Source organism: Belonocnema kinseyi, chromosome 8, assembly GCF_010883055.1.
Source record: "Belonocnema kinseyi isolate 2016_QV_RU_SX_M_011 chromosome 8, B_treatae_v1, whole genome shotgun sequence".
In the NCBI taxonomy this organism is placed as follows: domain Eukaryota; kingdom Metazoa; phylum Arthropoda; class Insecta; order Hymenoptera; family Cynipidae; genus Belonocnema; species Belonocnema kinseyi.
Window position 1 is genome coordinate 144534824 of NC_046664.1, and position 15922 is coordinate 144550745.

The 15922-nt window shown below is 33.9% G+C and overlaps 1 protein-coding gene across 5 annotated transcripts in view; it reads left to right on the forward strand.

Annotated features, from left to right (window-relative positions):
- The window catches only part of LOC117179148, a 321121-nt gene that overhangs the window by 63863 nt on the left and 241336 nt on the right, over nt 1-15922 (forward strand). For all 5 annotated transcript variants that reach the window (XR_004467869.1, XR_004467868.1, XR_004467870.1 and 2 more), the window contains 2 exons: nt 716-2259; nt 5307-5550. Coding sequence is in view for 2 of the 5 variants with exons in the window: in XM_033370836.1 (XP_033226727.1) it covers nt 793-2259; nt 5307-5550 (1711 nt within the window). In the remaining 3 variants the exon portion in view is untranslated. The remainder of the gene's footprint in view (nt 1-715; nt 2260-5306; nt 5551-15922) is intronic.

Consider the following 15922-nt stretch of genomic DNA (forward strand, 5'->3'; position numbering starts at 1 on the left):
CCGACACAACTAAGATTTTTCGACAATTTTACATCGGTCTAGAAAAAGGTCGTTCATAATGCGGAAGCAATGCTTAATAGTTTTAAAAAATTGCAGATGCGTTGTTAAGATATGAAGAAAGTACATGGAAAATTATCTGCATACTACGTTGAAAGTGGTACAAATAATTTACGGTACTAAATAAATAATGTGGTTAAAGCAAAATGGTTTGTATTACTTAGTCGATCATGTGACGCGGAATTCCACAATTTTTCTAACCATTAGAAGAAATGCCATGTACCTAGTGGCATAAATCACCTTTATTTTATATTTGGAATTCGTCATTAGCGTGATCCTTTTCTAGGCATCTAATTCCTAATTAGCTCCTATACTGTCAACTCAACTAAATATTGTCTCCCTTTTAATAATAAAAAGATAAAAAGATGGAATATTAGTTCGAACTGTCTACATGTTATAAATTAAAACCAGTACTTTAGAGCGAAGGTTCAAGGAAATTAATGATATGTTTATTTGTTTATTGACTAGACGGACTACATTTCTTTCTTATATAAAGATAAATACACTGCATTACGAACCGGTATCTCTCTTAGTGAACCACGTGAAATTATCGGGGTTTCCATCGGGTTCAAAAAACCAGTTAACTCTAGAACGCACATTTTGTTTAATTTCTTGGCATTTTCACATCAAGATTATTAAACACATTTTATCATTGCAGATTGAAGATTCCAAGACTTTTCTGACTTCAAACAAGGACAGAAAAAAGGTAAAAATCAAGTCCGTGAAAACGTTTTAATGGATTTATCTACTCAACTCATGCAGGGAAGTTCAAATGACGGATTAGTACGAAAGCATGTTAAACCATATCCTTTTGCCTTCATAACGGCGTTGAAAAGGAAATTGGAAATAAGTGGATATTCTGACAACTGTAAAAAAGCACGTGAGCCCTCAAAAAATAAACAAGAGGTAATAAACTTAGATGAGTTAAATGTTAATTTAAATCAAAGGCAAACATTTTCTCAATCCAATAAAAAAATGGATCTCATAAAACCATTAAAAGTGCCAGATTTAAAAGTTACTCCAAAGATTTTAGATTACTCTATGTGTGAAAGTTCATCGTTGAGTGAAGCGTCTCTAAACAAATTTGATATGCTTTCAAAGGATTACATACCAAAACAAGGAAAAGCAGCTAAAACTTTGGATAGGGTTCAACGCAAGCTAGATTTCTCATCCTCAAATCTGTCTCTATTAAATGATGAGAATGTCGAAGGTCTAGAAACATTAGATTTTTCTGTTCAACCTAATGTAGTCAAAAAGAAAGATTACTTAAGAGACAACTCTAAAGAAAAAGAGAACAGGTCTAAGAGGATTAAAAGGGATGACTCGAGTATTTCTAAAGCTGATAGCTCTTTAAAAAACATATCGAAAAGAATAAAAAATATGGAGCATGTCTCTAGGAAAGATGTTTCTGGATCAGTAGTAAAGAAAATCAGAAACGAAAGCTTCCTCTATAGTTTACCTAGAGAAACTGATTTTGGACTCAAAAAACAAAAAGCTAAAAATTCTGCAACTTCTATTATGAAAAAGGATGAAGATAAAACACATCGCTGCTTAAATACTCAACATTATAGATCCGGAAGAGATAAACATTTGGAATTGAAAGGAAGATCTTTTAGTAAAGACTCGATAAATTTACCTGAAAGGAATGCAGTTTCACAAGATAAAACTTCAACCACTTGTTCGGATTTATTAGAAGAAGTAGATGTTTCATACAATTCACATACCAGTTTTACAAAATATCAAATGTATAGTGAACCATGTGAAATACCTTCGAAAGTATCTAAAGTGAAGGAAGTTGAAAAATCAGTAAGAAATCTAGTTAACCAGTCGAATCAGCAAAATATTCACAGAAATTTAGCGACAGAAGATTTCTCTTTACAAAACAATTCAAACAATGAAAACTCTAAAATTCATAGCGTTACATTAGATCGGATTCAAGGAGCTATGAATTCTGAATCGAAAAGATCCATAAACACCTCATTATCAGAAATTCTTTTTGATCCAAGAAGAATTTCATTCAGAGATGATAGTTATTTGCAGCAGGAAGATTTTTCGAATTTGGTTACTCCTGACATAAATCTAATGCTTCGGTCGAAAAGAAGAAAGCAGTTTCTGCAAGAAAATTCCAAAAATGAAGTCTATAAATGTTTAAAGAACAAACCAAAAGTCATAGAGGACGATAATGGAGAAGGAATTCGATTGGTACAATTAATTTCGATTAAAGACGATGTCAGGGCCCTGCAAGAAAGGGTTGCTTAACTAGCTATTGAATATTGAAATAAATTCAATTTTCAAATGGAAAATTGAAGATAATTTAAAATATAATTGTCACTTGTTGGAAATAGAGTTGTTAAAAAAATAAATAAATTTTCAATTTGATTTTCATCTTTTGAAAATTGAAGAATATTTTTAATTTATTTTCTTACGATTTAAAATTGAAGAAAATTGAATTTCAAACAGTTAAAAACTCAAAGTACAGCTGTATAAAATTTAATTTACTTTTTTCAACTGTTTCAAAATTAACTGTGGAAAACTGAGGAAATATAAATGTTTAATTTATTTCAGGGCTTAGCAGGTGAAATTTTCAACTGTTTAAATTTGAATTTTAAATAGTTAAAAATTAAATTGAAATTTTCATCTATTTTTAACTACTGAATTTCCAGCAGATGGAAATTATATTTTAAATTGTCTTTAATTTTATACAGTTAAAAAATGCATTTTAAATTTATTTTAATATTCAATATCTGAGGATTGAAACTTGCATTTTCCATTTATTTCCATTTTCAACCACTGAAAATTGAAAATTAAGGTTTCAACAGTTCATTCTTTAATTTTGAAAATTTTTCATTTTAAATTTGCCTACAACTTTTCAAAATCTTGAAAAACTTGAAAATATTTCGAAATCCTCACAATTTTGGAAATTTTTAATAACTGCTTAATGGATTTCAAAATTATTGGAATTTTGCCTAAAACTGAAAAATTCTGCAAAATTAAAAATATTTCTAAAAGTCGTCTAGATTCCTTTTTAATCTTGATATTGAAAAAAATGTACATTTTTTAAGACATTTTTCAGTATAATGAGTGCCGAAATATTGATGCAGTAGCATACGTTATTAAGTTATATAAAAATTTTATATTGAATTACATAGAAAGTTGTAGTATCGGCTGGTTTTAATGAGGGCCTTGATTTAATGTTTAAACGTGCCAACGCAACATAATGAAGTAGCCTCCGGTTGAACACAACGTCCCGCCGAGTTTCGAGCTCGAGTTCGAGCGCCTTACAATAGCAAGGGTCAGTTGAGCTGTCAGGTATACCATGGTACCCTGACATCGTCTTTAGCCTTAATTTTTATTAATTAATGACTTTTAACTATTTTATGTCAGTATCACACTTCTCGAAGAAACAAAACTTTTATGATTTTTGTATATGTTTAAAATCACAAATAAAAGTGATATTGGAAGATAATAACAGAGAAATTTTCTGTTGAATGTGATACTTTGAGCATAAAAGGCTGGGGGTGGTAGCGATTCTATAAAATAGAATTTACACAGCTAATTCTAGACGCGGGCGCTCTAAACAATCATATGTGAACGTTTACGAAGAAAGAGACCTAACTCTCTCAAAATCGTTATGTACTTCATTACACCGATTGCGAATTTTTGCGTTGCTCTTTCGTAGTAAAAAAATGTTCTTTTATCTTTAAAATTCAATTTTTATTAACTGCAAAGTAATGTTCTCTTACGGAGTTCCAGTGTTGAACTACCTAGTCAACCGCTCCTTCTGTAAAATGTTGCTCCCGGGTGTCAGGTCGTTTTATTTGTGGACGGTCACATATTTATTTAATCTTTTAAGGGCATGTACTGGATTGTCATGTGACAAATTTTTTTAAACGAACTTTAAACTTTTTTTCCCCCGAGTCCGCAGATGAGTTCGAAATACGCGGATTTTAGAGATTTGTGAAGCTACACTAGGAGAGTAACGTGTGTAGGATGAGTCCAGTTCGTCGCCCCTTCGGGCGGTTCGAGGGGCAAAACCCTCCGTGAGTAAAAAATACCAATATAAAATTATAATAATATAAACGGCTATTGACATAGACAGTGGCATAATATAGACGAATGCTGAAATTTTCCACTAGAGAGCAGCACGTTTAGATTTTTTTCCCCTGGTCAATAAACAGTAAACTGCAGTCATAAAGTTATGAATAAATTTTCGCGAATTAAAATAAGTTGCACAAGATTAAATTATCGAAACGAATGCTATGCAAGGGAATTTAATGATTATTATTTTGTTTTAATTTTAAAAACTATACTAGTAAACTCTACATCGATAATTTCTGCACACAATAATCCAAATAATTTGAAATTCATTGTTGCGTGTAAAATTTTGCTGTGTACAATTTTGAAGAAAAAGGAATTCATTTAATTGATTTGTGCAGAGTATCATTATGCAGTCTTTTACGATTTCGAATTTAATTAAATTTGAAAAATATATAATTTAACTATGTTGAGATTAAAGGAGTTAGCACAAGGAAAACTAGTCATAAAAATGGTCAGTAAAAGTTATTTATGTTCCCGTTGATAGCTACAATATTTCTTAAGAAATCTAAAAACAAAAAAAATGACGAAAAAGTGCATCTGCTCTTTTTTTAGGTAATATTAATTTTTTTATGATGACAAATAATAATTTGAAAAGTAATTTGAATTCAGGTCTCAGATATTGAATCTCAAGTTAGATTTTCAAAATTCCAAATAACTGAACCAGTATGGCAGACCACATGTAAAGAAAGTTTTTATATTTATGATATGGGCTAAGCCATTTGGAATTTTGAAAATCTTGTTTCAAATTCGTTATCAGCGACCTAAAATCTCCCAGCCTTATTTTCATAAGTACGTAAAGTATGATGTGTGGGGTGAGCGCACGGAGGGGCTTCGCGACAAGCTTAAATATCGCCGTCCGAGTAAAGCGAGGGTGGCTATTCACATGAGGCAGGAAGTATCTCTTTTAGCATACTTACTATAATTTAACTATTGGTTTGGCTAGAAAAACGCAATAGACAAAGATGGTGCATACATAATAGATTAGTATTTATTTTAATTTGTAGAAAGCATTGTGAAATAAAATATGATTGCGTAGAACTAGCTGCGTGGGGATTGGCTGTATAGAGTTTATTTTTGTAGAATCGCGACCGCCCCAAAAAGGCTGCATCAATCGTTTACATTTTTTTAATAAATATATTTTTTGATATCAGTTGCATCCTAATGCCTTGCATATGCAATTTCAAGCGGAATTAAACCTTCTTGAGTCATTTAATGAATCTCTTAGTAAAATTATGGATGTTGAAAGTAGCATTTATAATGCAAAGCATGCTGAAGACCAAAAACTGCTGCAAAAAGAAAAGTTAGCAAAGGAAGAGTTCAGAAAACAATTAGATGCTTTGCAAACTGAGAAAGAAGTAGAATTGGATAATATGGAGGCTTTAACCATTAAACCAGGTATGTTTTATTAGTAAATTGCGTACGTTCACTAAAAAGTTTTCTCGTTCTCAACTCATCCGATAGCTCAGTTTTTATATTATGTACTAAACCCAATTCATTTCAAGTCGGTTAGATTTCGAATAACAAATTTTTCTTTGGAAAATACGTCATTTTTTATTTTACACAACATTTTTCTAAAGTTTCTAATTGTATAAGGAAGTCAACCCATTAGTATTATGCGGGCTAAACAATTTTTTTTTTATCTTAACACTTTTCTATCTTGCGCTGTTTTCGACAAGAATGCGAAAATTCGATTTTATAAAAGGTCGACTAGAACTAAAAATTAGAAAAAAATCTAAGTGTAGATTTTTGTAGAAAATGCATTATCTTTACAATATTTACAATGTTTATAAACATTTACAACAATTATTATATCTCTTCTACATAAACCCATCAGCTGCTGGCGTTACAGTATGGTATCACGCGTTTGATGTCTTTTAAATTAGACGTAGACTCCACTTTTTTCCTTACAGTCAGATGGCTTTTGAATAATAATTTAACGCAACCGATTGATTGTTCGACGTTTCGTTAGCTTGGTTTGCTATTCTCATGAAGCTGAAATTTTATTATTAAAACACCAATTAATGTTGTTAAGGTCTAGTAAAAAACAGTATTTAGTATCACAATTCACTTATTGTTTAAAAAGTATTTACCAATATGGTTTCGATTAAAACATTGATGTTATCAATGAGTCAGGTATAACCAAAAGGCGGTATTAAAATTTGTCACAACATTATGAGAGAACGAAGGACGTTAACTGGACGAATGGTAACAGATAACTGAAAAAATTTAGAACAGCTCCAATATGACAATTGAGTAATCAATATCTATATAAATACATACAACCATGGGTACATAAAACATGTGTGAGTAACTAGGTCTAAGAGAATCTGTACACACTAAAGCCTGAGAAATTAATAATTAAATCTTTGAAGCAGCGGAAAGTATCTGCGATTTAGTGAATGGATATATTCTTTTTTATTTATGCTATTCGGATTACTCTTTATGTGGATCATCTCAGAAATTGAACGTTTCTCATAAGTTGATTTAAAATCCAGTATTTTTGTATTATACCAGTCGAAAACATGGTTAAACTTTGTCTGATGTTTTTTAATAACAGATTCACTTTTCCCATACTTGACATGATTTTCCCATATTTCCCATAATTGACACGAGTTTTTATAGATCTCTTGGTCTCCCCTACATAACAGGTGTCGCAGTTTTTGCATGGGATTTTATAAACTAAATTGTTGCGGTCCCACTTTATTGTACAATCTTTACTGAGTTTTATAATGGATTTTAAAGTAGGTTCAAGTAGAGGTATCGGGGATATATTGCATTTTTTTAGTGGCGTAGACAATTTATAAAAATGTTTGGTATGTGTGGTAAACAAACTTTTGGACGTCTAACAAATTTTTGTTTACACAGATCATCTTCTTCTTTGGGGTTTGTCGTATGTTTGATTTTCTTCATACGAGATTTAATTTGTTTTTTGATAAATTCTGAAGGACAATCATTTTTAAATAAGATTTGCGGAACAATTTTTAGTTTTGTCGTATGACATCGCTCGCGAGATAATTTCAACACCCTATCAACCAAATTAAATACAATATTTTTTTTTCATTGTATTGGATGACCTGAAAAATAATTAATGGTTCTGTCAGTCGAAGTCTTTTTTTTTATTGCAGTCCGTAATGATGATCTTGGAGTATCTAATTAGGGTTAAATCCAAAAAATAGATATAAATAAAGAAGATATCGATTCACTAAATGACAGATACTTCCCGGTGCTTCAAAAATGTAATGATTAATTTCTCACACTTTCATGCGTACATATTCTCTTAGACCAAGATAGTCACACAAGTTTCATATATCTATGTTAGTATGTATTTATATAGATATTGATTACTCGATTGTCATATTGAAACTGTTTTCAATGTTTCTCAGCTATCTATTACCACTCGTCCAGTTGACGTCCTTCGTTCTCTCATAATGTTGTGACAAATTCTAATACCGCCTTTTGGTTATACCTGACCCATTGATACTATCAATGTTTTAATCGTAACCAGATACAATCAATCTGTGTGTTAAATTATTATTTTACCTTCAACTGACCGTAAGGGAAAAAGTGAAGTCTACGACTATTAAAACATGGACGGTGATTTAACGAAGTCAAATATTAACTCTTTTAAATAGTTAAATCAGTTAAGTTTAAATTATTTAGTGGAACTTTTAGTTATTTAAGTAATTAGTCAAATTAGTAAATGAGCTATTAAGTTTAAGTTACTCAAAGCAATATAGCTCAAACATCGAAAAGGAGTTGAAAATCCAAGATGAAAAAAATTCCGCAGCTGATGAGTGAATCTAGCACAATTTTACTGTCAGAAGAGCGAGCGATCGCAGTTAGAGAGCGAGCGAGTGAGAGTGAGCACATTTTAATCTACTTTTACGAATACATAATAATAACTACTTATATATCTTTACGCTTCTAATTTAGGCGACTTCCGTTTTATTTTTCCTTCTCTTCTCTTCTCTCTCATGCTTATTTTGACATTATTCCACTTTCATTCTTTCTCATTCTTCCCTTTAGTCCCCTCCTACTCCTTTATCCACTCTTTCCCAAATCCATCCTCCGCTACCATCTTTACCATATTCTCTTGCCAGCTTCCCTTATCTTCCATTCTTCCCCTACATCCTCCCCATACATGATTCCATGTTTCATCCTCCCATTCATCCATTCTGCACTTTCTGTTTTCTTCCTTCTCCCAATACAGCCCCTCTCTTAACTTGTTTCTCAATCTAAATCTTGCTACTCTGGTCCATCTTCTCTCGCCTCATCCCTTTTCTAAATATTTTAGTACTCCTTTATTTATATTATATTATACCATTTATTATATTTTGATTTCACATTCATTTCCCATCTTTGCATTAATTGTCTTTCCCCATCCCTTGACTCCCATTCTTCATAGCTTATTCCATTCCCCTCTCCTATATCTCTTTCACTACAAAATTAGATCCTTTCTTCTTCCCATCTTCTTAGTTCTACCACTCTCCGTTTCCTTTCTTCTACCTCATTCAAACATCTTCCAACACCCTCCAGTCTACCCCTAGCGTCCACCTTATACATATATATATATATTTCTTGTAGACTCTCAATCTCTTTCATTTCTTTGCATTCCCATATCTTCGCTTAATAACCTAACACCGGTCATACCATCGTATCAAATAACCAAATTCTCCTTCTCCAATAATTTCCAAAAACATTCTTTTCCCTATTTCCAATACCTGTTTCATTATCCCTACTGCTTTTTTTTAAGTTCTTTCTTTTATATTAGTTGTATCATCTCCAATCATTTGCAAGTTATATCCCAAATATTGAAATTCCTTTGCTATTTCTAACTTTACTCCCTTCCATCTTCCAATCTATTTTTTCTTTCTTCCCCCTTCTTTTCTAAACCTTATTATCGTCCGCGTATTCCAGTGTATATATCTTTTCCTTCCCTATCCTGACTCCTGTCGAACCTTTTCTCCTCATTTCTTTCAAGTCTGATATTAATATATTAAATAAAATTGGGCTCAGATGACATCCTTACCTCACTACTCTCACCAACCAGAAACTATCTCCTATTTGCACTCCTAGCTTTACCCTGCTTTTTGTCTCTGAAAATTTCCGATACTCTTTTTATTAAGCACTTTCGTATCAACCTTTTCACCATAACTTTTTCTGTCTCTACTCTGTCCAAGGAGTCAAGCGCCGCCTTCAATTTCACGAATATTGCTATCATTGCTTCTTTCTCCCTTTTAATTCTTTTTTTATCAGATAATTCAGATCGTATGTTTCGTTCATCACCCCTATTCCTTTTCTAAATCCTGTCTGATTCGGTGGCTCTATCTTTTTTATTCATCTTCTTTTTTCAATCTCCGACAAAACAGTTACATGTACGTCATACAGTATTGGCATCAGCGTCACACCCCTATAATCTTAAATCTCCTCTCCTTTGCCTTTCTTCACCATTGGCATCACTACTCCTTCTTTCTATAACTCTGACCACCCCTCTCCTCTCTGTACTCTATTACACATTATCCATGCCTATTCTTTTAGTTCCGTCCTACCCTATTTTCATACTTAATTTAGAATCTAATCGTTACCAGGTGCCTTTCCATCTTTTATCATTTTTAACACCTTGACTATTTCTTTCCTTGTTATGTTCTCTTCCTCATCTGTTTCTCTAATATATTTTCCTCCTTTCCTGACTTTTCTTTCTACACCTCCTAGCAAATCCATAAAATAATTTTTTATTCTACCATTTCAATATCTTGGCTTACTCTTTTTCTTCTTTTTCTCTCACTAATAACTACTATCCAGATCTCTTCTTTCGTTCTCGCCTTCTCCGCCTCTTCCTCAAACCTTTTATTTTATTCTTCTTTCTTTTGATCACACAATATAGTATACTCCTTCTTTTCCTCCTATATTCTTCAGCACTACTTTTTTCTTTTCTCCATTTTCTTAATTCCTTCGTGATCTTCCTTTTCCCTTTATAATCCTCATCCCATCCACCTCTATTCCCCTCTTTACTAACTTCTTTTTGATAGTGCACTATAATCCTATTTTCATTTCTCCTATCATTTTTTTCATCTCGTCCACATTTCCCTTTCTCATTTTGATATTTCTGACCTTTTTTCTAGACTGTTCTTTTTCCTTCCGTTGACCAATCCCCTTTTCCTGCCATCCGTTTGAGTTAAACCGTCCCAACTCCTTCAAACTCGTTAAGAATTTCTTTATCTTCCCATTCAGTACCTTATCTTTGGATTTTCTTCCCCTCTCTTCTCCCTCTTCCCTTCCTCCTCTATTTCCTGTTCTGGCATTGAAATCCCCACCTATTATAAGGCTAATCTCTTCCTTATTATCTTCCATCATTTCTTTTATCCCCTCTGTTTTCTCCTGCATATCACCATTCAAATAAACCTCCACTATCTTCCACTTTTCTCATCCCATCTTTACCTCTTCTACCACTAATCCTTTTTGTTCTTTCCTCTCTTTCTTATCATTCTCTGTTATACATTCGTTTCTTACTCCCATGACCATTCCTCCTATTGCTCGGCTTTTTTTTGTTGTGAACCCGTAAGGAACTATAAATGAACTACAAATTCCGAATAGAAAGGGTAAAAGCTTCATGTTAATAACTCCTGACCTATATGCACCAAAACATTTTACTTTTTTGATTTCACGCAGAATTTAGTCCTCTATCATTTATTTTCACATGGAGAAGTGAACTATTTTGAAAAAACTGAACACGAGTAATTTTCTCTGAAAAATAGGTCAAAATCAGTCAACTTTGTGAGGTGACAACTTATGACCTATTGGCGCTAGATCATTGCATTTTTTAGTATTACTGTAAATTGCGTCTACTTCAATCTAACGTTTGAATTTTTTGTTGTAAAATTAAGAGGTTTTAAAGTACAGATATAAACTTCAGAATTGGGCTTTTTCGCCTCTGTTTCAAAATTATCCGGGTTCTTTGAAGCACCATAACTCGGAATCTATTGAAGATGGACGTTTTTTTGCCCTTAAATTTTTCAGAATTTCCCCTAGTTTAGTTTTGGTGGTGAACATTTTGCTCTAAAATGTAATGGGACGGACGCATACACGATTTTTGGACCTTTATTCAAAAATATCTACGGAACGCACGGGTCTCATTTCTAGAAAACTTAGAATTTTAATCAGGACCCATTAATAAACCGTTTTAGCAAAAAACCGCGCATTACCTACTTAATACGGTGTAGAAATTACAGATGCCTGGACTATATCAGATCATTTTGAACATATACGTTGTCCATCACCCCTATTCCTTTTCTAAACACTGTCTTTTTCAGTGGTTATATCCATTGTCCTCAACTCCTATCTTCAATCTCTCCGTCAAAACAGAAACATATACCTTATACTATGTTGGAGTTAGTGTCTCTCCTACAATATATAACCTCCTCCCATTTGGCTTTATTCACTATGGGTACCACTATTCCTTCCTTCCATAACTCTGGCCACCCCTCTCCTCTCCATATTCTACTGCACATGAACCATGCCCATTCCTTTAATTCGCCCCCCCCCCTCCCCCTCCATATTTCCAGAATTCATTTGGAATCTCATATATACCAGCTGCCTTTCCTTCTTCGATTGTCTCTATTTACCACCTTCCAAACTTCTTCCGTCCTACCCATCTCCACCTCTCCTAACCTGTTATTTTTCTCTTTTTTTAATCACACAACTCAGTATACCCGTTTTTCCTATATTTTTCTTTACTACTTGTCCCTTTTCTCAATTTTCTTAACTCCCTTCACACGTCCTTCTTCTGTATACATTCGTCATCCAATCCACTTCTATCCCTCTTTCACTAACTTTTTTTTTTGTGCACTCGAATACTGTTTTTATTTTTCCTATCATTATTTTCATCTCCTTGTTTACATTTCCTTCTCCCATTTTGATATTCATGACCTTTTTTCCCTTGAACTGTTCTTGACCTTCAATTGACGAATCTCTTCAACCCACAACCCACATAGTGTATGGCTAGTTTTGTCTGAAAAGCCTAAAGAGGTCCAAAAGCTGACGCTCTTAAGAAAAAGAATTTATATTTGTATATGAGTAAGAACCAGTATAATAAACATCAGAGACTACCCGAAATAAGAGTATCGCAGGGAGTGGGGTTATCGATTAAATAATTACCGAGCCCATTTGAATTTGATATTAAAGATTTATTACAAAGATTTATTGAAAGAATAACTACCGAAATTAGACTTGACATGATAACTGAGATTAGTTGAATCCGACTTTATTCCACCCTCAATCTTTCCACTGTAACAATCAAAACCCATTGAAAAAGAAAGGTGAACTTGAATTGAATTAACGAAAATGGACGTCACATTGCTTGAGAGAATTCTCTATTCGATATCAGATTTTATGAGATTGGAGAACATCTTAGATCAAAACAATTGCCGCCCGGACTTATGGAAATCACTTTCTCACTATGGCCTTCAGAACGAGAGTGAAAAAGCTACCTTGTACCGGAAGAAAGTTATAATTATTCGTAATCGATTAATCTTTATTCTGGTGATGACTACCCAATTAGATGTGGCATACGGGTCACGGGCACCTATCTAGAAATGCCGTTAGTTTCAAGACTCGTGGAAATTCGAAATCCCAGATTTTACGGGAGTACTGGGCCCCATAGGAAGTAGAAATTCCTAGCGTATGTGAACTCCTCGGAGGCAACGGCGACGGAGGAGTGCTCTGGCGGTAACACTTTCAGAATTTTAGCTGAATTGGTTTCCTTCTTACCAACCTGACGTCGTTCCTTTAGAATAATAGAAATTTTCCTACCCTCAGAATAAATAGGCCTTCCGTTACGATTGACCTCGATTGATACTGACATCTGATCATCCTTCATTCCCTCGTTGGTGACGAGTGATTTGATAAATACAGTGAAACCTCGATAATTCGAAGTGCTCCGGGACTGAAAGAAAACTTCGAATTATCGAACATAAGAGTATAAACGCACATAATTCATTTATACGTTTATTATACGTACTATAGAACGTATTATGAATTTCCCTTGAAGTACATTCGAAAATAATTTTGTGGCCCTAAAAAGGTCCGTTTGGTATTTTGAAAATAGCAGATTATTTAATAAAGTCAGTAATTTTTTTCTGTTTGATGCAACTCTTTTTCTTGCAGAAGTTTGCAACCATGTCTAAAGCAGCGAAGATTGTGTTCGGTACAACACTTTGTTCAGAAAGAAACCTGCGAGCAATGGCTAAACCAACTTTAGGATATCTCCATTTTGTTGAAGCTGTTACATCCTGATCCTCGACATCATTCTCTTCATCAGATTTTGTAGGTCCTTGTACCTTTATACTATCCAATATCTCACTATCTGTAGGTTCATTGGCAATAATGACATTAGTGCCCACGTCAATGAAATCTTTGAAAATTACTTCTGTGAAGCCCAAAATTCTTTGTAGATCATCCCACTCTTCAGAAGTACCATCCGATAAATTTTCATCTTGTTCTTGTGTTGCAAGATTTTCCACATTAGCTTTCACGAAGCCAGCCTTCCAAAAGCAACTCGCAATTGTATTACTAGTGAAATCAGCCCAAGCTTTGTTTAAGTCGAAAATAGCATCCAATAAATTCAAATCAGGCAACCGCATTTTCTCATCCGAAGCCATGAGCAATCATTTTATAATTCTCCGCCGGTAATTTACTTTAAGGTTCTTAATGATTCCTTGATCCATTGGTTGCAATTTTGTAGTTAAATTTGGTGGTAAGTGAACCACCTTTATAGCTTTCAAAGTTTGAATTAAGACTCTCGGATGAGCCGGACAATTATCCTCAAGTAGGAGAACTTTCCGATTTTCTCTTTGAAACGTGTGATCAATTTTACGAAGCCAGTCTTCATATACTGAACTGGTCATCCAAGCATTTTTATAGCTCTCTTAAAGCATTGGTAAAGGCTTGACTTCAAACATCATGGATTCTTAGATTTGCCTATTACCAGCAACTCTAGTTTTTCTTTACCAGACATATTAGCGCGGACTATGACAGTAACACGATCTTTGCTTTTCTTACCACCATGATAAGTGTCGTCCTTAAATGTCAGGGTCTTAGCTGGTTAACATTTGAAAAAAGACCTGTTTTATCTGCATTGAGGATATCTTCTATTGCATACGCTTCTAAAAAGCTAGGCAAAATGTCGGTGAGAAACTTTTCGTAGTCTTATTCCGAAACAGAAGCACTTTCGCCACTTAATGTCCTACAGATGATTCCATTCCTATTCTTAAACTTTTATAACCTCCCAGAGCTAGCTTTGAAGTCTTTGTATCCTGAGTGAGCTGCAAAGAATTCAGCTTTTTCTGGTACTATATGGCCATTTAAGAGAATATTTTGGTTCCGAGCAGATTCCATCCATTCTACCATCGATGTTTCCAACAATGGAAAATGAGATGTCTTCACGCTTTTCCGATCTGGTTGTAAACAAGAATTTTCAGCAGCAGCCAAAATCTTCTCCTTGTTCTTGATGATGGAAGTCAGAGAGCTGGCGGGAATCCCGCAATCAGCAGCAATGTCCTTCCATTTAACTCCTTTCTCTCGGCACCTCGAATGAGTTTTACTTTCTCACTCAATGATAATGTTGTATACCTGATCTTATTTTTAAATTTATCTTTCCAGTGGAGTGAAGAAGGAGTAGGATATTTTTTTTCAAGAAATAATTTTAATTATACTTGAACTTTTCCATACTCTGGACATTTTTAATGTCGAAGTCCTTTCAATATTGAAATACACGAGCACACAATCTTGATTTATATTAGCAGCCCCAACCTTTGTCACACAAGCCAACCCTACCATTCGCAACGGTCCAATCATATGCAACCGCCTAAGTCACTATATAAATATGAGTTCGTCGCAGTTACCATTTTCTTCGAATTTTCGAGGAATATTAACGTGAGAAACATCAGGTTTCAGCCGGGGCCAAAAAAAAAAGTTTGAATTATAGAGGTTCGAATTCTCGTGGTTTCCCTGTACTTAACAAAATAGAGAAAACGAAAGATATAAGTAAAAGTAACCTAATTTACCGAAAGTGCTCATTTGGAAATTGACCCTCGTTCTCGAATAGATGCACAAGCAGGTACTATAGATTCTTAAAAAATCTAATTTTTAATTTATGACTTAATTTTTGTTGTTTGAAAGGGACAGGTGAAAATCCACCTCGTCACAACATAATCAATTACCTTTCGCATTTTTCCATCTGAACGTATATGTTTCCCTTCCTCATCTACCTCTATATTTTCATTTAGAACGAACCATCCTATCTCCTCTAGACTCTTTAACAATTTCATTCCATCCCCACAGTATTTTGTCTTTTGATTTTCTTCCTCGCGCTCTATCCATTCCTTTCCTCCTTTAACTCTTGTTTTCGCATAAAAATCTCCTATTATAAGCCTAATATCTGTTTTATTTTCTTCCTTCAGTTCCCTCATGGCTCAACTCTGATTTCTGCTGCATATCGCCGTTCACAAAACCCCTCACTCTTTTTTTATCATTCTCTACATTCGTTCCTTACTCCCATCACCCTCCCATTGCTATACCCTTTTAATTCTTCTTCTTTGCATTTTGAACATGCCATTTGTAACCTCTTGTTAATTTTTCCCATACTCTTTCCGATCCCTTGTCTTCTAGCTACTAGGCAGTCTGATAAGTATATGAAAATTCTAAGAGATGGCATTAGTATTCACTAATGTGAACCATTTTCGTCGAGCTTGATCCTTCAAATGACGCCTGT